Source organism: Pseudophryne corroboree (assembly GCF_028390025.1).
Source record: "Pseudophryne corroboree isolate aPseCor3 chromosome 3 unlocalized genomic scaffold, aPseCor3.hap2 SUPER_3_unloc_4, whole genome shotgun sequence".
Lineage (NCBI taxonomy): Eukaryota > Metazoa > Chordata > Amphibia > Anura > Myobatrachidae > Pseudophryne > Pseudophryne corroboree.
This window is the reverse complement of record NW_026967530.1, coordinates 503250-524904: the sequence shown is the minus strand read 5'-3', so window position 1 is coordinate 524904 and position 21655 is coordinate 503250. Positions and strand designations below refer to the sequence as shown.

At 46.5% G+C, this 21655-nt stretch overlaps 1 protein-coding gene across 2 annotated transcripts; it reads right to left on the bottom strand.

Moving 5' to 3' along the window:
- Nucleotides 1–2893: 2893 nt before the first annotated feature.
- Nucleotides 2894–20736, bottom strand: LOC134984199 (oocyte zinc finger protein XlCOF6-like). 2 transcript variants are annotated; one of them, XM_063949833.1, is made up of 4 exons: nt 20657–20730; nt 20441–20538; nt 19942–20341; nt 2894–5224 (listed from the first exon to the last, which is right to left on the bottom strand). In XM_063949833.1, exons 1-4 carry the CDS (start codon nt 20688–20690, stop codon nt 3132–3134), a joined length of 2625 nt encoding a protein of 874 aa, XP_063805903.1. In that variant the 5' UTR covers nt 20691–20730; the 3' UTR covers nt 2894–3131. The 2 variants fall into 2 exon arrangements, with proteins under 2 accessions (XP_063805903.1, XP_063805904.1); XM_063949834.1 differs by lacking the exon at nt 19942–20341 and having other exon boundaries at nt 20657–20736.
- Nucleotides 20737–21655: the final 919 nt, after the last annotated feature.

The window sequence follows — 21655 nt, the reverse complement described above, 5'->3', positions numbered from 1 at the left end:
TTTTGGGATATTTAGAATCCACCCGTGCTGTCGTAACACTACTTGAGATAGTGCTACTCCGACTACTAACTGTTCCCTGGACCTTGCCCTTATTAGGAGATCGTCCAAGTAAGGGATAATTAGGACGCCTTTTCTTCGAAGAAGTATCATCATTTCGGCCATTACCTTGGTAAAGACCCGGGGTGCCGTGGACAATCCAAACGGCAGCGTCTGAAACTGATAATGACAGTTCTTTACCACAAACCTGAGGTACCCTTGGTGAGAAGGGCAAATTGGGACATGGAGGTAAGCATCCTTGATGTCCAGAGACACCATATAGTCCCCTTCTTCCAGGTTCGCTATCACTGCTCTGAGTGACTCCATCTTGAATTTGAACCTTTGTATGTAAGTGTTCAAGGATTTCATAATAGGTCTCACCGAGCCGTCCGGCTTCGGTACCACAAACAGCGTGGAATAATACCCCTTTCCCTGTTGCAGGAGGGGTACCTTGATTATCACCTGCTGGGAATACAGCTTGTGAATGGCTTCCAATACCGCCTCCCTGTCGGAGGGAGACGTTGGTAAAGCAGACTTCAGGAACCGGCGAGGGGGAGACGTCTCGAACTCCAATTTGTACCCCTGAGATACTACCTGAAGGATCCAGGGGTCCACTTGCGAGTGAGCCCACTGCGCGCTGAAATTCTTGAGACGGCCCCCCACCGTGCCTGAGTCCGCTTGTAAGGCCCCAGCGTCATGCTGAGGACTTGGCAGAAGCGGGGGAGGGCTTCTGTTCCTGGGAAGAGGCTGCCTGATGCAGTCTTTTCCCCCTTCCTCTGCCCCGGGGCAGAAATGAGGAGCCTTTTGCCCGCTTGCCCTTATGGGGATGAAAGGACTGAGCCTGAAAAGACGGCGTCTTTTTCTGCTGAGAGGCGACCTGGGGTAAAAAGGTGGATTTCCCAGCAGTTGCCGTGGCCACCAGGTCCGATAGACCGACCCCAAATAACTCCTCCCCTTTATAAGGCAATACTTCCATATGCCGTTTAGAATCCGCATCACCTGACCACTGTCGCGTCCATAACCCTCTTCTGGCAGAAATGGACAGCACACTCACTCTTGATGCCAGAGTGCAAATATCCCTCTGTGCATCTCGCATATATAGAAATGCATCTTTTAAATGCTCTATAGTCAATAATATACTGTCCCTATCCAGGGTATCAATATTTTCAGTCAGGGAATCCAACCAAGCCACCCCAGCGCTGCACATCCAGGCTGAGGCGATTGCTGGTCGCAGTATAACACCAGTATGTGTGTATATACTTTTTAGGATATTCTCCAGTTTTCTATCACCTGGTTCCTTGAGGGCGGCCGTATCAGGAGACGGTAACGCCACTTGTTTTGATAAGCGTGTGAGCGCTTTATCTACCCTAGGGGGTGTTTCCCAACGCGCCCTAACCTCTGGCGGGAAAGGGTATAATGCCAATAATTTTTTAGAAATTATCAGTTTTTTATCGGGGGAAACCCACGCTTCATCACACACCTCATTTAATTCATCTGATTCAGGAAAAACTACGGGTAGTTTTTTCACACCCCACATAATACCCTTTTTTGTGGTACTTGTAGTATCAGAAATGTTCAAAACCTCCATCATTGCCGTGATCATGTAACGTGTGGCCCTACTGGAAGTCACGTTTGTCTCCTCACCGTCGACACTGGAGTCAGTATCCGTGTCTGGGTCTGTGTCGACCATCTGAGGTAACGGCCGCTTTAGAGCCCCTGACGGTTTTTGAGACGCCTGGACAGGCACTAGCTGATTAGCCGGCTGTCTCATGTCGTCAACTGTCTTTTGTAAAGTGCTGACGCTATCACGCAATTCCTTCCATAAAACCATCCAATCAGGTGTCGACTCCCAAGGGGGTGACATCACTATTACCGGCAATTGCTCCGCCTCCACATCATTTTCCTCCTCATACATGTCGACACAAACGTACCGACACACAGCACACACACCGGGAATGCTCTGATAGAGGACAGGACCCCACTAGCCCTTTGGGGAGGCAGAGGGAGAGTTTGCCAGCACACACCAGAGCGCTATATATAAATATATAGGGACAACCTTATATAAGTGTTTCTCCCTTATATAGCTGCTGTATTGTTTATTATGCCAAATAGTGCCCCCCCTCTCTTATTTACCCTGTTTCTGTAGTGCAGGACTGCAGGGGAGAGTCAGGGAGACGACCTTCCAGCGGAGCTGTGAGGGAAAATGGCGCTTGTGTGCTGAGGAGATAGGCTCCGCCCCCTGCTCGGCGGCCTTTCTCCCGCTTTTTGTTGAAAACTGGCAGGGGTTAAAATTCATCCATGTAGCCCAGGAGCTATATGTGATGCATTTATTTGCCAGCCAAGGTGTTTCTATTGCGTCTCAGGGTGCCCCCCCCAGCGCCCTGCACCCTCAGTGACCGGAGTGTGAAGTGTGCTGAGAGCAATGGCGCACAGCTGCAGTGCTGTGCGCTACCTTGTGGAAGACAGGACGTCTTCTGCCGCCGATTTTTCGGACCTCTTCTGTCTTCTGGCTCTGTAAGGGGGCCGGCAGCGAGGCTCTGGGACCGAGCTCCAAGGCTGGGCCTGTGATCGGTCCCTCTGGAGCTAATGGTGTCCAGTAGCCTAAGAAGCCCAATCCACTCTGCACACAGGTGAGTTCGCTTCTTCTCCCCTTAGTCCCTCGATGCAGTGAGCCTGTTGCCAGCAGGTCTCACTGAAAATAAAAAACCTAAAACTAAACTTTTCACTAAGCAGCTCAGCAGAGCCACCTAGTGTGCACCCTTCTCGTTCGGGCACAAAAATCTGAGACTTGGAGGAGGGTCATAGGGGGAGGAGCCAGTGCACACCAGGTAGTACTAAAGCTTTTACTTTTGTGCCCAGTCTCCTGCGGAGCCGCTATTCCCCATGGTCCTGACGGAGTCCCAGCATCCACAAGGACGTCAGAGAAAATATCAGAGATCATCCGGTGTCCCATGCGTCTCGCGATCTCAGACACCATTATATCCTGCCACATACTTCTATACATACTCAAAGAATAGAAATGACTTCTCACCTATGTGATGCCTCTGATGTCTAATAAGATCTGATTTATATGGAAAACATTTCCCACACTCAGATCATGGAAATGGCTTCTTCTTACCTGCGTGTATTTTCATGTGTGTAAAAAGAGAAGATTGAGCTTTAAAACATTTTCCACACTCAGAGCATGGAAATGGTTTCTCACCTGTGTGACTTCTTTTATGTATGACAAGACCTGATTTCTGTATAAAAGATTTCCCACACTCAGAACATGGAAATGGCTTCTCACCTGTGTGTCGCATCTGATGTGTAACAAGAGCTGCTTTCTGTATAAAAGATTTCCCACACTCAGAGCATGGAAATGGTTTCTCCCCTGTGTGACGCATCTGATGTATAACAAGAGCTGCTTTCTGTATAAAAGATTTCCCACATTCAGAGCATGGAAATGGTTTCTCACCTGTGTGACTTCTCTCATGTATAAACAGTTCTGGTTTACGTGTAAAACACTTTCCACACTTAGAACAAGGAAATGGCCTCTCACCTGTGTGAATTCTCTGATGTTCAACAAGAAATGATTTCTTTATAAAACTTTTTCTACACTCAGAACATGGAAATGGTTTCTCAACTCTGTGACTTAAGTTATGTTGAATAAGTTCTGATTTGTTTGCAAAACATTTCCCACACTCAGAACATGGAAATGGCCTCTCACCTGTGTGACTTCTCTGATGTGCAACAAGAAATGATTTCTTTATAAAACTTTTTCCACACTCAGAACAGGGAAATGGTCTCTCACCTGTGTGACTTAAGTTATGTTGAATAAGTTCTGATTTGTTTGCAAAACATTTCCCACACTCAGAACATGGAAATGGTTTCTCAACTGTGTGGCGCATCTGATGTTTGCGAAGATCTGATTTCTGTTTAAAACATTTTCCACACTCAGAACATGGAAATGGCCTCTCACCTGTGTGTCTTAAGTTATGTTGAATAAGTTCTGATTTGTTTGGAAAACACTTCCCACACTCAGAACATGGAAATGGTTTCTCAACTGTGTGGCGCATCTGATGTTTGCGAAGATCTGATTTCCGTTTAAAACATTTTCCACAGTCAGAACAGGGAAATGGCCTCTCACCTGTGTGACTTAAGTTATGTTGACTAAGTTCTGATTTGTTTGCAAAACATTTCCCACACTCAGAACATGGAAATGGTTTCTCAAATGTGTGACACTTCTGATGTCTGTAGAGATTTGATTTCCATTTAAAACATTTCCCACACTCAGAACATGGAAATGGTTTCTCAAATGTGTGACACATCTGATGTTTGTGAAGATCTGATTTTGCTAAAAAACATTTCCCACACTGAGAACATGGAAATGGTTTCTCAACTGTGTGACGCATCTGATGTTTGCGAAGATCTGATGTCTGTTTGAAACATTTTCCACACTCAGAACATGGAAATAGATTCTCACCTGTGTGTCTTAAGTTATGTTGAATAAGTTCTGAATTGTTTGGAAAACACTTCCCACACTCAGAACATTGAAATGGTTTCACAACTGTGTGACGCATCTGATGTTTGCGAAGATCTGATTTCCGTTTAAAACATTTTCCACACTCAGAACATGGAAATGGCCTCTCACCTGTGTGACTGAAGTTATGTCGAATAAGTTCTGATTTGTTTGGAAAACATTTCCCACACTCAGAACATGGAAATGGTTTCTCAAATGTGTGACGCTTCTGATGTTTGCGAAGATCTGATTTCTGTTTAAAACATTTTCCACACTCAGAACATGGAAATGGTTTCTCACCCGTGTGACACATCTGATGTTTGCGAAGATCTGATTTCCGTTTAAAACATTTTCCACACTCAGAACATGGAAATGGCCTCTCATCTGTGTGACTTCTCTCATGTTCAACAAGAGCTAGTTTATGTGTTAACCATTTCCCACTTTTAGAAGAGGAAATCACTGTGTCACCACTACAAACTGTACTAGGTACAGCAATATGTGAGTTACCAGGAGAACATTCCTCAATAATAGATGGATCAGATGATATATCTGCACTGTGAAATGCTGTATGTATATTTAAAGTAATGCAGTCTTCTTCTGGAGACCCTTTTGTCATGTTCTTATCTTCTAATTTAAAATCTGGAGACCAAACGAGATGTTCCTCCGAGGTATTCCATGTATAGCATCCATCTGGTAGAAATAAAATAGTTAACCAAGTTTCCCACAGCAGAGGCATCATTAATCACAATATGACCTCACCACTATTCTCATAGGTGTGTGCTCAGTACAGCCTCATGTGCAATATTTTTGGTGTGTCACCTTTCACACTCAGAAACATAATACTGCAGAAGAAAGGAAACAAGGGGAGTTTTATGAGAGTGTGGCTGGGTCCCCATCAGAGTGCCTGAGAAGCCCAGCAGATGAAGGTGTTTACCTCTTACCCATAACTCCTGTGGATGTCAGATCTGGAGATAACGTCTCTGTGTGAGGCACACAAGTTGTATCCTTCTTGGTGCAATGGCAAGCTTGATACCAAAGGGATTCAAGCACAGCCAATCAGTGGCTCTTATTTCAAACATGCTATCCCTGGTTTGGAATATGAGGCATTGCCAGTAGACCGCCAATCCAGAGCAGACGTGTTGAGCCGGGATTGTGGAGAGAGCTCTGTCCAGAAGTAGCACATCAAGAAAGAAGAGCGCCTGGGAGGAAGAGTTCTAATGGCAATTAATAGGCCAGAAGGTGAAGACTCTGAGGCTGCAGGTAAGCATTGAGAACCACGGCTGACAGTGAAAGCCAAGAAGGAAGCTGAGGACTGGAGAAGCCAGCAGTGGTGGGAATCAGGAGAACCATACAAGGCAGCCTCTCCCTATAGACTAGGTAGGCACACTTGGGACATCTCTACTTACTTATAACCCTCTAGACCACCAGGCAGTATGGCCACAAGGCTGTTGGTGCAAACTAAATTTGGAAATAAGTCTGTGGCATACAGTAATGTCAGGTGTAAGACCCAGGAAAACACTGTAGGTCTGAGTGCTGGGTCCAAGGCACAGAATGATTTTAAGTTCTAATCCATGACTCCTAAATGTCTCTTTATTGACATGAGACATTATCCAGCTTCCACATCTGTTTTCCATCCAAAATAAAGTCAATTTTTCCAGTAGAAATAAAGTTATTATTCCCTGCCAAAGTAGACAATAGGCCTCCTATATAGAGTAAACCCCTAGGGCCTTAGGCTGTCCTACCTAGTCCAGGGGCCAGCATTACATAACACCCAGGGGGGAACTTTCACCTGGTTCCCAAGGTACAAGCAAAGAGTGATGGTCTATCACTCACCTCCGAATTTAGGCTGTACATGTAGGAGGCTGCCATTTTGTTCACCATCCCACATAAATCCAAAGGTTGTGCTTCTTCTACTAACATTGTCCTTTCATGTGTTGCTGTTTCTCTGTTCTCACCTGTATGGCATCATTAATATTACATAGTCTCATCCACTAGAAGTTGTGTTAGTGCACTACGCCCAGAGTTAGGCCAGGTTATTATTTGCACACTAGCACTGCTGAGAGTCAGCATTCACTGTAGATCGTTAGACACGTGGTTGGGCGGTACACTAATTAGTTGAGGATTAGGGAGCTGTGTGGGTGTGTTGTCTCTTTCACCAGAGGGCTATGTGGCAGACTACAATGAGACAAGGTTAGTTATGATGATGGGGTTAAATATAAGTAAATGAGAATCTATCTTGTATGGCTTCTGTTACAGTTTTTTTCAAACAGTTATTATGCTTGGATTTTCAGCAATTAATTCACAAGGGAAGTCTTATTTTAATTGATTTTGCTTCTCATGTATCTTTAACAATTAATAATACACCTGTAGATTAAATTAGTTGCTCAACCCAATAAGCAGTTATGTGATTCTATGTTTTATAATTTGGTATTGATTAGAATGTTTATTGCTATAAGCAATGAACATAGCCAGCTAGTATATGTAATTTCCTTAAATGAATTACAAAGATATTTTGTGAGAAACTGTTTTATTAAGAGAATTATGATTTCTCCAGCTTCAGTCCCGAAGACGTTTGATTTAACTCCCAGGCTGAGATAAAACTTTAATTGCGTAATGAGAACAATAAAGGAGTATGTTTTGGAATGTCCAGGTGATGATGGAAAGAAGGCTTTCAAGATTAATATCCAGATGGCGATAAGGAGGAGGCCTTCTTGATTAAATTAATGAGCAAGAAGCAATAAAATATGTTAAGGAATGTGATAATTGGTTTAATTAAAGAATTGTTTATCTCTGCACATGGTGTACTTTGATTGGCTAACACAGTGTCATGCCTTTATTCCTATGTTCATTTGTGTATAAATAAATGCTCCTAGAACAACGAGGCAGATCAGAAATGACCTGCTGAGCTTCTACATATCTCCTGTGTGTTGTCTCATTATTCCTGATCTCCAGCCGGCTGCTAAGTACAGAACCTCTAACTGATGGTCGAAGGTAGTTGATGTTCAGACCAAGAGGTGGTCCTTGAACCCTAATAATGGTGAGTATCCATCTGTCTCTATGTGCTTCATATCCTCTTTCCTTTCTAAGTGCAGTGATGCTTGCACCTCCCAGTGTAAGGCTACAGCTTTTCACCTCTTGCGCAAGCATCTACATGGGAAAAATTTGGTCTGAGGGCAAAATTGCAAGTAATGACCACCCACTCCACCTGGTGAGGGACATACCCTATGCAGGTGGGTTGTAAGTGATCCACGGTTTGGAAAAGGCAGAATCGAGGGACTGAATTGACCTTCTCTGTCCTTCTTTTCAAACACCTCATCCTAAATATCATTGATGGTAAAAATCTGGAGGTAATACCCACAAAGTAAGTCTTCATCTTCTGTAGTAAACAGAATATAAGTGTTTGCCGAATGAAATGTGATATAAAATCTTGTACATCTATACTCCACATAAATTGAATTCTAAATTACATTATTTGTTCTAAACCTATACTCTGTGTGTGTATCCTGTAATATATAATAGAATACGTAGAGGATGGAGACACTGGTGGAATTAGCATGAAATAATATATACTCTATATCAGGGCTGGCCAAACCGGTCCTCAAGATCTACCAACAGTTCACATTTTCCAGACCACCTAGCTGGAGCACAGGTGTAGTCATTACTAAGTAAGATGTGCTGCATTCATTCCTAAGTGACAATTCTACAGATCTCCAGGAGGCCTGGAAAACATGAACTGTTGGTAGATCTCCAAGATCGGGTTGGCCAGCCCTGCTCTATATTAAACTAACAGGTCCTCCAATATCTTTCTCCGCCGCTACATACAGTATTATATTAGCACGTAAAGGCAGATGATTTAGTCTGACAGTGAGTAAATCACTTAGGGCCTAATTCAGACCTGATCGCAACAGCAAAATCTTTCTCTAATGGGCAAAACCAGGTGGGGCAGATGTAACATGTGCAGAGAGAGTGAGATTTGGATGCGGTGTGTTCAAACTGAAATTGCAGTGTAAAAATAAAGCAGCCAGTATTCCCCCTGCACAGAAACAAAATAACCCACCCAAATCTAACTCTCTCTGCACATGTTATATCTGCCCCCCCCTGCAGTGCAGCATGGTTTTGCCCATTAGAGAAAGATGTTGCTTTTGCAATTCATGCTGAATTAGGCCTGTAATCTGAATATGGCAGAACATGGAGAGATAAGGGAGGTGTAATTACCCTGGAATTGGGGTAAACTTCCCTATGATGTGCAGCAATCTGTCACTCCAATCTGGGTAGATGGTAAGTGATGAAGAACTAATGCGCCCTCACTGCTCACGCCTAGCGATCACAGATTGGTCTTGTGTCACATGGGACCTTGGAAAAATAAGAATTTACTTACCGATAATTCTATTTCTCGGAGTCCGTAGTGGATGCTGGGGTTCCTGAAAGGACCATGGGGAATAGCGGCTCCGCAGGAGACAGGGCACAAAAAGTAAAGCTTTAGGATCAGGTGGTGTGCACTGGCTCCTCCCCCTATGACCCTCCTCCAAGCCAGTTAGATACTGTGCCCGGACGAGCGTACACAATAAGGAAGGATTTATGAATCCCGGGTAAGACTCATACCAGCCACACCAATCACACTGTACAACCTGTGATCTGAACCCAGTTAACAGTATGATAACAGCGGAGCCTCTGAAAAGATGGCTCACAACAATAATAACCCGATTTTTGTAACTATGTACAAGTATTGCAGATAATCCGCACTTGGGATGGGCGCCCAGCATCCACTACGGACTCCGAGAAATAGAATTATCGGTAAGTAAATTCTTATTTTCTCTATCGTCCTAGTGGATGCTGGGGTTCCTGAAAGGACCATGGGGATAATACCAAAGCTCCCAAACGGGCGGGAGAGTGCGGATGACTCTGCAGCACCGAATGAGAGAACTCCAGGTCCTCCTTAGCCAGGGTATCAAATTTGTAGGATTTTACAAACGTGTTTGCCCCTGACTAAATAACCGCTCGGCAAAGTTGTAAAAGCCGAGACCCCTCGGGCAGCCGCCCAAGATGAGCCCACCTTCCTTGTGGAATGGGCATTTACATATTTTGGCTGTGGCAGGCCTGCCACAGAATGTGCAAGCTGAATTGTATTACACATCCAACTAGCAATAGTCTGCTTAGAAGCAAAAGCACCCAGTTTGTTGGGTGCATACAGGATAACAGCAAGTCAGTTTTCCTGACTCCAGCCGTCCTGGAACATATTTTCAGGGCCCTGACAACATCTAGCAACTTGGAGTCCTCCAAGTCCCTAGTAGGTGCAAGGCACCACAATAAGCTGGTTCAGGTGAAACACTGACACCACCTTATGGAGAGAACTGGGGACGAGTCCGCAGCTCTGCCCTGTCCGAATGGACAAACAGATATGGGCTTTTTTGAGAAAAAAACACCAATTTGACACTCGCCTGGTCCAGGCCAGGGCCAAGATCATGGTCACTTTTCATGTGAGATGCTTCAAATCCACAGATTTGACTGGTTTTAAACCAATGTGATTTGAGGAATCCCAGAACTACGTTGAGATCCCACAGTGCCACTGGAGGCACAAAAGGGGGTTGTATATGCAATACTCCCTTGACAAACTTCTGGACTTCAGGAACTGAAGCCAATTCTTTCTGGAAGAAAATCGACAGGGCCGAAATTTGAACCTTAATGGACCCCAATTTGAGGCCCATAGACACTCCTGTTTGCAGGAAATGCAGGAAACGACCGAGTTGAAATTTCTTTGTGGGGCCTTCCTGGCCTCACACCACGCAACATATTTTCGCCACATGTGGTGATAATGTTGTGCGGTCACCTCCTTTCTGGCTTTGACCAGGGTAGGAATGACCTCTTCCGGAATGCCTTTTTCCCTTAGGATCCGGCGTTCCACCGCCATGCCGACAAACGCAGCTGCGGTAAGTCTTGGAACAGACATGGTACTTGCTGAAGCAAGTCCCTTCTTAGCGGCAGAGGCCATAAAACCTCTGTAAGCATCTCTTGAAGTTCCGGGTACCAAGTCCTTCTTGGCCAATCCGGAGCCATGAGTATAGTTCTTACTCCTCTACGTCTTATAATTCTCAGCACCTTAGGTATGAGGAGCAGAGGAGGGAACACATACACCGACTGGTACACCCACGGTGTTACCAGAACGTCCACAGCTATTGCCTGAGGGTCTCTTGACCTGGCGCAATACCTGTCCCGTTTTTTGTTCAGACGGGACGCCATCATGTCCACCTTTGGTATTTCCCAACGGTTTACAATCATGTGGAAAGAACTTCCCGATGAAGTTTCCACTCTCCTGGGTGGAGGACGTGCCTGCTGAGGAAGTCTGCTTCCCAGTTTCCATTCCCGGGATGAAACACTGCTGACAGTGCTATCACATGATTTTCCGCCCAGCGAAAAGTCCTTCTGCTTCTTGTGTCGCCCTATCTGTTTACGTGGGCGACTGCCGTGATGTTTTTCCCACTGGATCAATACCGGCTGACCTTGAAGCAGAGGTCTTGCTAAGCTTAGAGCATTATAAATTTACCCTTAGCTCCAGTATATTTATGTGGAGAAAAGTCTCCAGACTTGATCACACTCCCTGGAAATATTTTCCTTGTGTGACTGCTCCCCAGCCTCTCGGGCTGGGCTCCGTGGTCACCAGCATCCAATCCTGAATGCCAAATCTGCGGCCCTCTAGAAGATGGGCACGCTATAACCACCACAGGAGAGACACCCTTGTCCTTGGATATAGGGTTATCCGCTGATGCATCTGAAGATGCGATCCGGACCATTTGTCCAGCAGATCCCACTGAAAAGTTCTTGCGTGAAATCTGCCTAATGGAATTGCTTCGTAGGAAGCCACCATTTTTACCAGGACCCTTGTGCAATGATGCACTGTTTTTAGGAGGTTCCTGCCTAGCTCGGATAACTCCCTGGCTTTCTCTTCCGGGAGAAACACCTTTTTCTGGACTGTGTCCAGAATCATCCCTAGGCACAGCAGACGTGTCGTCGGGATCAGCTGCGATTTTGGAATATTTAGAATCCACCCGTGCTGTTGTAGCAGTATCCGAGATAGTGCTACTCCGACCTCCAACTGTTCCCTGGACTATGCCCTTATCAGGAGATCGTCCAAGTAAGGGATAATTAAGACGCCTTTTCTTCGAAGAAGAATCATCATTTCGGCCATTACCTTGGTAAAGACCCGGGGTGCCGTGGACAATCCAAACGGCAGCGTCTGAAACGGATAGTGACAGTTCTGCACCACGAACCTGAGGTACCCTTAGTGAGAAGGGCAAATTTGGGACATAGAGGTAAGCATCCCTGATGTCCCGGGACACTATATAGTCCCCTTCTTCCTGGTTCGTTATCACTGCTCTGAGTGACTTCATCTTGATTTGAACCTTTGTAAGTGTTCAAAAATTTTTTTAGAATAAATCTCACCTAGCCTTCTGGCTTCAGTCCCACAATATAGTGTGGAATACAGGTTGAGTATCCCATATCCAAATATTCCGAAATACGGAATATTCCGAAATACGGACTTTTTTGAGTGAGAGTGAGATAGTGAAACCTTTGTTTTTTGATGGCTCAATGTACACAAACTTTGTTTAATACACAAAATTATTAAAAATATTGTATTAAATGACCTTCAGGCTGTGTGTATAAGGTGTATATGTAACATAAATGAATTTGGTGAATGTACACACACTTTGTTTAATGCACAAAGTTATAAAAAATATTGGCTAAAATGACCTTCAGGCTGTGTGTATAAGGTGTATATGTAACATAAATGCATTCTGTGCTTAGATTTAGATCCCATCAGCATGATATCTCATTATGGTATGCAATTATTCCAAAATACAGAAAAATCCAATATCCAAAATACCTCTGGTCCCAAGCATTTTGGATAAGGGATACTCAACCTGTAATACCCCTTTTCTTGTAGTAGGAGGGGTAATTTAATTATCACCTGCTGGGAATACAGCTTGTGAATTTTTTCCCATACTGCCTCCTTGTCGGAGGGAGACCTTGGTAAAGCAGACTTCAGGAGCCTGCGAAGGGGAAACGTCTCGACATTCCAATCTGTACCCCTGGGATACTACTTGTAGGATCCAGGGGTCCTGTACGGTCTCAGCGCCATGCTGAGAACTTGTCAGAAGCGGTGAAACGCTTCTGTTCCTGGGAATGGGCTGCCTGCTGCAGTCTTCTTCCCTTTCCTCTATCCCTGGGCAGATATGATCTTATAGGGACGAAAGGACTGAGGCTGAAAAGACGGTGTCTTTTTCTGCAGAGATGTGACTTAGGGTAAAAACGGCGGATTTTCCAGCAGTTGCCGTGGCCACCAGGTCCGATGGACCGACCCCAAATAACTCCTCTTCCTTTATACGGCAATACTCCTTTGTGCCGTTTGGAATCTGCATCACCTGACCACTGTCGTGTCCATAACATCTTCTGGCAGATATGGACATCGCATTTACTCTTGATGCCAGAGTGCAAATATCCCTCTGTGCATCTCGCATATATAGAAATGCATCCTTTAAATGCTCTATAGTCAATAAAATACTGTCCCTGTCAAGGGTATCAATATTTTTAGTCAGGGAATCCGACCAAGCCACCCCAGCTCTGCACATCCAGGCTGAGGCGATCGCTGGTCGCAGTATAACACCAGTATGTGTGTATATACTTTTTATGATATTTTCCAGCCTCCTGTCAGCTGGTCCTTGAGGACGGCCCTATCTATAGACGGTACCGCCACTTGTTTTGATAAGCGTGTGAGCGCCTTATCCACCCTAAGGGGTGTTTCCCAACGCGCCCTAACTTCTGGCGGGAAAGGGTATACCGCCCATAATTTTCTATCGGGGGGAACCCACGCATCATCACACACTTTATTTAATTTATCTGATTCAGGAAAAACTACGGTAGTTTTTTCACATCCCACATAATACCCTCTTTTGTGGTACTTGTAGTATCAGAAATATGTAACACCTCCTTCATTGCCTTTAACGTGTGGCCCTAATAAGGAATACATTTGTTTATTCACCGTCGACACTGAATTCAGTGTCCCTGTCTGTGTCTGTGTCGACCGACTAAAGTAAACGGGCGTTTTAAAAACCCCTGACGGTGTTTTTGAGACGTCTGGACCGGTACTAATTGTTTGTCGGCCGTCTCATGTCGTCAACCGACCTTGCAGCGTGTTGACATTATCACGTAATTCCCTACATAAGCCATCCATTCCGGTGTCGACTCCCTAGAGAGTGACATCACCATTACAGGCAATTGCTCCGCCTCCTCACCAACATCGTCCTCATACATGTCGACACACACGTACCGACACACAGCACACACACAGGGAATGCTCTGATAGAGGACAGGACCCACTAGCCCTTTGGAGAGACAGAGGGAGAGTTTGCCAGCACACACCAAAAACGCTATAATTATATAGGGACAACCTTATATAAGTGTTTTCCCTTATAGCATCTTTTTTATATATTTCTAACGCCAAATTAGTGCCCCCCCTCTCTGTTTTAACCCTGTTTCTGTAGTGCAGTGCAGGGGAGAGCCTGGGAGCCTTCCCTCCAGCCTTTCTGTGAGGGAAAATGGCGCTGTGTGCTGAGGAGATAGGCCCCGCCCCTTTTTCGGCGGCCTCGTCTCCCGCTCTTAACGGATTCTGGCAGGGGTTAAATATCTCCATATAGCCTCCGGAGGCTATATGTGAGGTATTTTTAGCCAAAATAGGTATTCATTTGCCTCCCAGGGCGCCCCCCTCCCAGCGCCCTGCACCCTCAGTGACTGCCGTGTGAAGTGTGCTGAGAGGAAAATGGCGCACAGCTGCAGTGCTGTGCGCTACCTTTAGAAGACTGAGGAGTCTTCTGCCGCCGATTCTGGACCTCTTCTTACTTCAGCATCTGCAAGGGGGCCGGCGGCGCGGCTCCGGTGACCATCCAGGCTGTACCTGTGATCGTCCCTCTGGAGCTGATGTCCAGTAGCCAAGAAGCCAATCCATCCTGCACGCAGGTGAGTTCACTTCTTCTCCCCTAAGTCCCTCGTTGCAGTGATCCTGTTGCCAGCAGGACTCACTGTAAAATAAAAAACCTAAGCTAAACTTTTCTAAGCAGCTCTTTAGGAGAGCCACCTAGATTGCACCCTTCTCGGCCGGGCACAAAAATCTAACTGGCTTGGAGGAGGGTCATAGGGGGAGGAGCCAGTGCACACCACCTGATCCTAAAGCTTTACTTTTTGTGCCCTGTCTCCTGCGGAGCCGCTATTCCCCATGGTCCTTTCAGGAACCCCAGCATCCACTAGGACGATAGAGAAATAAGGGATTCACTCTGTCAGTAACTGCCTGTTAGTGACTCCACCCACTGCATAGTGGGCGGGTATTTTGCTGCCACCACCAGACTCCTAACACACGGCACCTGGAACCATATTTCTACTCAGGCTCCAACCACTGGCACCTGTCACCGCTCGCTGCTGTGTATATGTAGACACTCTGCTGACACACCTTCTGACTGGTGTCGGTTTGACTCCCACTTGTTACTGACCACTGACCAAGCCCTGCATCGATAGCTTGCAAAGAGTAGAGCTTGGAGATGCTGAGCTCAGCCCAGAGCAGCTGGAGAATGGGACTGCGGGTGTCGCATTCCTGTTGGTCACAAGATGAAGGAAGTCATCTTGAAGGCAAGATGTTTATTGCTCAAATAGTCTTTAAGATGCCTCCCCTTTTAAAAGGGGGATACAGCATACAAGCAGTCATAGAAAGTATATATCCTTAAACAGGCTCATACGCCTTTTTATTCTCATCCAATACACAATAACACACGGGGTAGTTTTGCCCTGTTGTCTTTACCCAATCAAGTTAAGTGCATTTGACTTACATGCCCAAGGCATGATCAACTTTAACATTGTCACCTATGGACAGTGTGTAGTGGTCATTCCTTAGTGCCATCGTCCACCCAGGGTGTTAGTCACAGCACAAGTGCCAGTTTGTCTGGGGTGGAAACAAAACTCTCTAAAGTGACTTCCAGAAATCTGCTAGGAGACCAAGCCACTGAGTGGAAGTCCTGTGGGGCTCCCTGAAAACACTGAGCTGGATGGGTAGGCAATCTTTACCTCTGCTTTCACATGCACTCTTATTTAGGAGGTTGCTTGAAAAGGCATTCCATTTTTCCTGAGAGGGGGCCAGTTGGTTTCAGCTCTAGTTTCCACCTAGACCAGGGATACAAGTAAGTGTAAGTGCTACTGAGGCTCTAGAGGATATTCTATGATGATCAGGGAGGATTATATTGCTGAAGAATATCTGTATGCTGTGATTGTCTCAAACACCTTCAGCAAGGGACCTGGCTTTTTCAAGACATTTGAGCAATAAACATCTTGCCTTAAGATGACTGCAACCTGTCTGTATCCTGTGACTATAAGAGGAGCACCAAATGCTATTCAGTTCACCAGCTGGCCTCTTGATCACCAGTTTGAAAAAGTCATATTACTCAGGAGAGGAGTAATTGCAGCGCAGGAGAACATACAAGTTGTTCCAATATACCCTAGTGGACTGGTTGGACTAATTGAGAGAAAAGGGAAAAGAGCAAGAGTGAACGCTTGTCGTCCAGATGTTGCATTGTGAGCAGGGACCATTGTCCACGGCACTCAGAGAACCATTATCAGCTGCTGTACCCAAATCGGTACACATGTAGTTTGCCATAATTAAAGACAGTGGTGGGGACATTAATGGATATTTACATGTTTTCAAAAGGACTTGCAAACTTCATGAGGTCCTTATGCGTAAGTGGTTCAAATACCTAGTGTCCACTCTGCAATGAGAAGCACTGGAGGCCTATTGAGGAGTGGTCATGGAGGACCAAGGAGACTCTGATGAAGTCATGAAGGCCCTCCTAAAGCAATGATTGTCACTCCTGAAGTCCTGTAGGAATAAGTTCATAAACTTGCACAAGAGCCATTATTGCACCCATGAGCAGGTCAACACCCATCTGAAGAAGAATGTGCTAAAGTGGATGGAGGAAACTGGTGCCACAACCTGTGACACACTGATCAAGTTGATTTTCTAGGAGAAGTTCTACAGCAAGTGTGCCCCAGAAGTGAAGGAGTGGGTGCAAGACTGGGAGCATACTACCTCAAAGATTTGCTCACCACCCCCCCCAAACACAAGCATCCTCCAACCTGGGTGCCTTTGGCCAGCATCTGTTCAGACCTATCCCTCCAAGTACTTAAGAGATAACTAGAGCCCTGACTGGACAAGAAGTGCATCAGCTATGGGAAAATCAGACATCTGAGGAGGACCAAGCACCCCAGACTCATGGCCTAAATCCAAGATCTGGAGCCTGACACACATGATTAACCCATGGAGGTGAGCATAAAGAGACTGATTCCCCTCCAGTCAGTACGGGGTTGTGGAAGTTGCCTGCATGGCCAAGAGACCATCACAAAATATGTGACAGCACCTGCAGCCAGTGCAAGTGGGCTCCTGCAGAGAGAAAGCCTAAGAGAATCTGGGGCCTCAATAACCATAGAGAATAGAGTTAGTGTGGCAGATGGACAGGAACAAGAGGTACCCATGGCAAGGGTCTACCTAGACTGGTGAACAGGCCAAAAGGCGTGAGATGTTTCTGTCATGGATGTCCTCCCTACTGATATAGCCCTGGGGAATGACCCTGATGGTGGAATCATTACTGCATTTGCTAACGCCATCATCTGCAGTCAAGCTGCCCAACTGCAGGTGTAATCTACACCAGCACAGTCCAGAGGAAAATATCACAGCGACTAGACAACTGCCAGCACTGCTTACCACAACATCAACCAGCCAAAAGGAAAAGACCGATAGAAGCAAGAATGGCACATCTACCCAGCATGACTCTGGTAGGCCTACATCACATAGCAATGCAGAGGATGTTGGACTCTGTAAGGGTGTCCTGTGTTGCTAGTGTATTGCTAACTGAAGGATGTGAGAATGAGTGACCACACTGACCTCCATATGACTGACCTGACCGAAACTGACCCTAGAAATCCCAACATCGACCCCCTTGTAGAGTACACCCAATATCCACACTGTGGTACCATCTCCAAAACAGACAGGGCAGGATACGGAGACAGGTCAGAGAATAGAGAGCATCAGTACAGAGCCCCCATACACAGAGACTGGAGGGGAGCTACTACACAATGACAGGTGTGTGGTTACAGTGCTGTGTGTGACTACGACGTGTGTGGTGGTGGCGAGTGTGAATAGAGAGCGAAGGGAATCACCTACTAATTACAGTGACATGATGTGAGGAGGAGCGTAGGAGTATAATAGGGGCTGATGGCTCCTGATGTATGATATACACCAGAGAGTGTGGGGAGGAGACTGGTCAGATCTCTGGGCTGGTAACACACAGTGACATGATGTGAGGGGAGAGCAGGAGTATAATAGGGGCTGATGGCTCCTGATGTATGAGATACACCAGAGAGTGTGGGGAGGAGACTGGTCGGATCTCTGGGCTGGTAACATACAGTGACATGATGTGAGGAGGAGAGCAGGAGTATAATAGGGGCTGATGGCTCCTGATGTATGAGATACACCAGAGAGTATGGGGAGGAGACTGGTCAGATCTCTGGGCTGGTAACACACAGTGACATGATGTGAGGGGAGAGCAGGAGTATAATAGGGGCTGATGGCTCCTGATGTATGAGATACACCAGAGAGTGTGGGGAGGAGACTGGTCGGATCTCTGGGCTGGTAACATACAGTGACATGATGTGAGGAGGAGAGCAGGAGTATAATAGGGGCTGATGGCTCCTGATGTATGAGATACACCAGAGAGTGTGGGGAGGAGACTGGTCGGATCTCTGGGCTGGTAACACACAGTGACATGATGTGAGGGGGAGAGCAGGAGTATAATAGGGGCTGATGGCTCCTGATTTATGAGATACACCAGAGAGAGTGGGGAGGAGACTGGTCAGATCTCTGGGCTGGTAACACACAGTGACATGATGTGAGGAGAGAGCAGGTGTATAATAGGGGCTGATGGCTCCTGATGTATGAGATACACCAGAGAGTGTGGGGAGGAGACTGGTCAGATCTCTGGGCTGGTAACACACAGTGACATGATGTGAGGAGAGAGCAGGTGTATAATAGGGGCTGATGGCTCCTGATGTATGAGATACACCAGAGAGTGTGGGGAGGAGACTGGTCAGATCTCTGGGCTGGTAACACACAGTGACATGATGTGAGGAGAGAGCAGGTGTATAATAGGGGCTGATGGTTCCTGATGTATGAGATATACCAGAGAGTGTGGGGAGGAGACTGGTCAGATCTCTGGGCCAGTAACACACAGTGACATGATATGAGGGGGAGAGCAGGAGTATAATAGGGGCTGATGTCTCCTGATGTATGAGATACACCAGAGAGTGTGGGGAGGAGACTGGTCAGATCTCTGGGCTGGTAACACACAGTGACATGATGTGAGGGGGAGAGCAGGAGTATAATAGAGGCTGATGGCTCCTGATGTATGAGATACACCAGAGAGTGTGGGGAGGAGACTGGTCAGATCTCTGGGCTGGTAACACACAGTGACATGATGTGAGGAGGAGAGCAGGAGTATAATAGGGGCTGATGGCTCCTGATGTATGAGATACACCAGAGAGTGTGAGGAGGAGACTGGTCAGATCTCTGGGCTGGTAACACACAGTGACATGATGTGAGGGGGAGAACAGGAGTATAATAGGGGCTGATGGCTCCTGATGTATGAGATACACCAGAGAGTGTGGGGAGGAGACTGGTCAGATCTCTGGGCTGGTAACACACAGTGACATGATGTGAGGGGGGAGCAGGAGTACACTAGGGGCTGATGGCTCCTGATGTATGAGATACACCAGAGAGTGTGGGGAAGAGACTGGTCAGATCGCTGGGCTGGTAACACAGTGACATGATGTGAGAGGAGAGCAGGAGTATAATAGGGGCTGATGGCTCCTGATGTATGAGATACACCAGAGAGTGTGGGGAGGAGACTGGTCAGATCTCTGGGCTGGTAACACACAGTGACATGATGTGAGGGGAGAGCAGGAGTATAATAGGGGCTGATGGCTCCTGATGTATGAGATACACCAGAGAGTGTGGGGAGGAGAATGGTCAGATTTCTGGGCTGGTAACACACAGTGACATGATGTGAGGGGAGAGCAGGAGTATAATAGGGGCTGAAGGCTTCTAATGTATGAGATACACCAGAGATTGTGGGGAGGAGACTGGTCATATATCTGGGTTGGTAACACACAGTGAGAAGATGTGAGGGGGAGACCAGCAGTATAATAGGAGCTGGTGTTCCTGATGTATGAGATACTGTAGACCAGAGAGTGTGGGGAGGAGACTGTGTAGTCACTGAGCAAGGAGAATATGTGACTCTTTCTGGCAATAAGTATTTATTACTCACCTGTGCTGATATCTGTAGGGATTTCCTCCTCCTTACATTGCTGATCACCCCTCACATACGTCTCTTCTTCTCCCTCTATATCTTCTGTCTTTATAACAGTCACATACGTCTCTTCTTCTCCCTCTATATCTTCTGCCTTTATATCAGTCACATACGTCTCTTCTTCTCCCTCTATATCTTCTGCCTTTATATCAGTCACATACGTCTCTTCTTCTCCCTCTATATCTTCTGTCTTTATAATAGTCACATACGTCTCTTCTTCTCCTTCTATATTTTCTGCCCTTATATCAGTCACATACGTCTCTTCTTCTCCCTCTATATTTTCTGCCTTATTATAAGACACAAGCATCTTCTCGGCTTTCTTTATATCTTCTGTTTTTACATCAGTTAATTCTTCACTCTAAATAACACAGGTAATAATATATGACACAAAGCTGCTCTAAAGATCATACAGTAACACTCCCTTTGGTATATTGGGGAGACCCTAAATCCCACCTACTTGATCCTCCTGTGGGATCCTGTGATTCTCCTCTGGACAGTCCTGGGAATACAGAGGACGGGGACATCTCTCTGGGGTATCTCTGTTACTGGGCCCATCTGTAGGAGACACAGAGTGACTGAGTGCAGTGTATATATGTGATTATCAGGTGATGTTTATATATAGGGGCCCTCATACCTGCTCTTCCCTGTACAATACATGACAGTCTCCTCTTACCCAGTGATGTGAGGGGCCGGTGATTCTCCATCATCACGTCCTTGTACAGACCTCTGTGTTCCTCTATATACTCCCCCTCCTGCATGGAGACATAGACAGTGACCTCCTGACACCTTATAGGAACCTGACACAGAGTGATACAGTCATCACCCAGACACGTCCCCTGGTGTTACTGTATAATGCCCCATTCCCAGCAGTCACCTCTCCAGTCATCACCCAGACACATCCCCCGGTGTTACTGTATAATTTCCCATTCCCAGCAGTCACCTCTCCAGTCATCACCCAGACACCCCCCCCCCCCCCCGGTGTTACTGTATAATGCCCCATTCCCAGCTGTCACCTCTGCAGTCATCACCCAGACACATCCCCTGGTGTTACTGTATAATGTCCCATTCCCAGCAGTCACCTCTCCAGTCATCACCCAGACACCCCCCCCCCCGGTGTTACTGTATAATGTCCCACTCCCAGCAGTCACCTCTGCAGTCATCACCCAGACACATCCCCTGGTGTTACTGTATAATGCCCCATTCCCAGCAGTCACCTCTCCAGTCATCACCCAGACACATCCCCGGGTGTTACTGTATAATGTCCCATTCCCAGCAGTCACCTCTCCAGTCATCACCCAGACACGTCTCCTGGTGTTACTGTATAATGTCCCATTCCCAGCAGACACCTCTCCAGTCATCACCCAGACACATCCCCCGGTGTTACCGTATAATGCCACATTCCCAGCAGTCACCTCTCCAGTCATCACCCAGACACATCCCCTGCTGTTACTGTATAATGCCCCATTCCCAGCAGTCACCTCTCCAGTCATCACCCAGACACGTCCCTTGGTGTTACTTTATAATGTCCCATTCCCAGCAGTCACCTCTCCAGGCATCACCCAGACATATCCCCAGGTGTTACTTTATAATGTCCCATTCCCAGCAGTCACCTCTCCAGTCATCACCCGGACACATCCCCTGGTGTTACTGTATAATGTCCCATTCCCAGAAG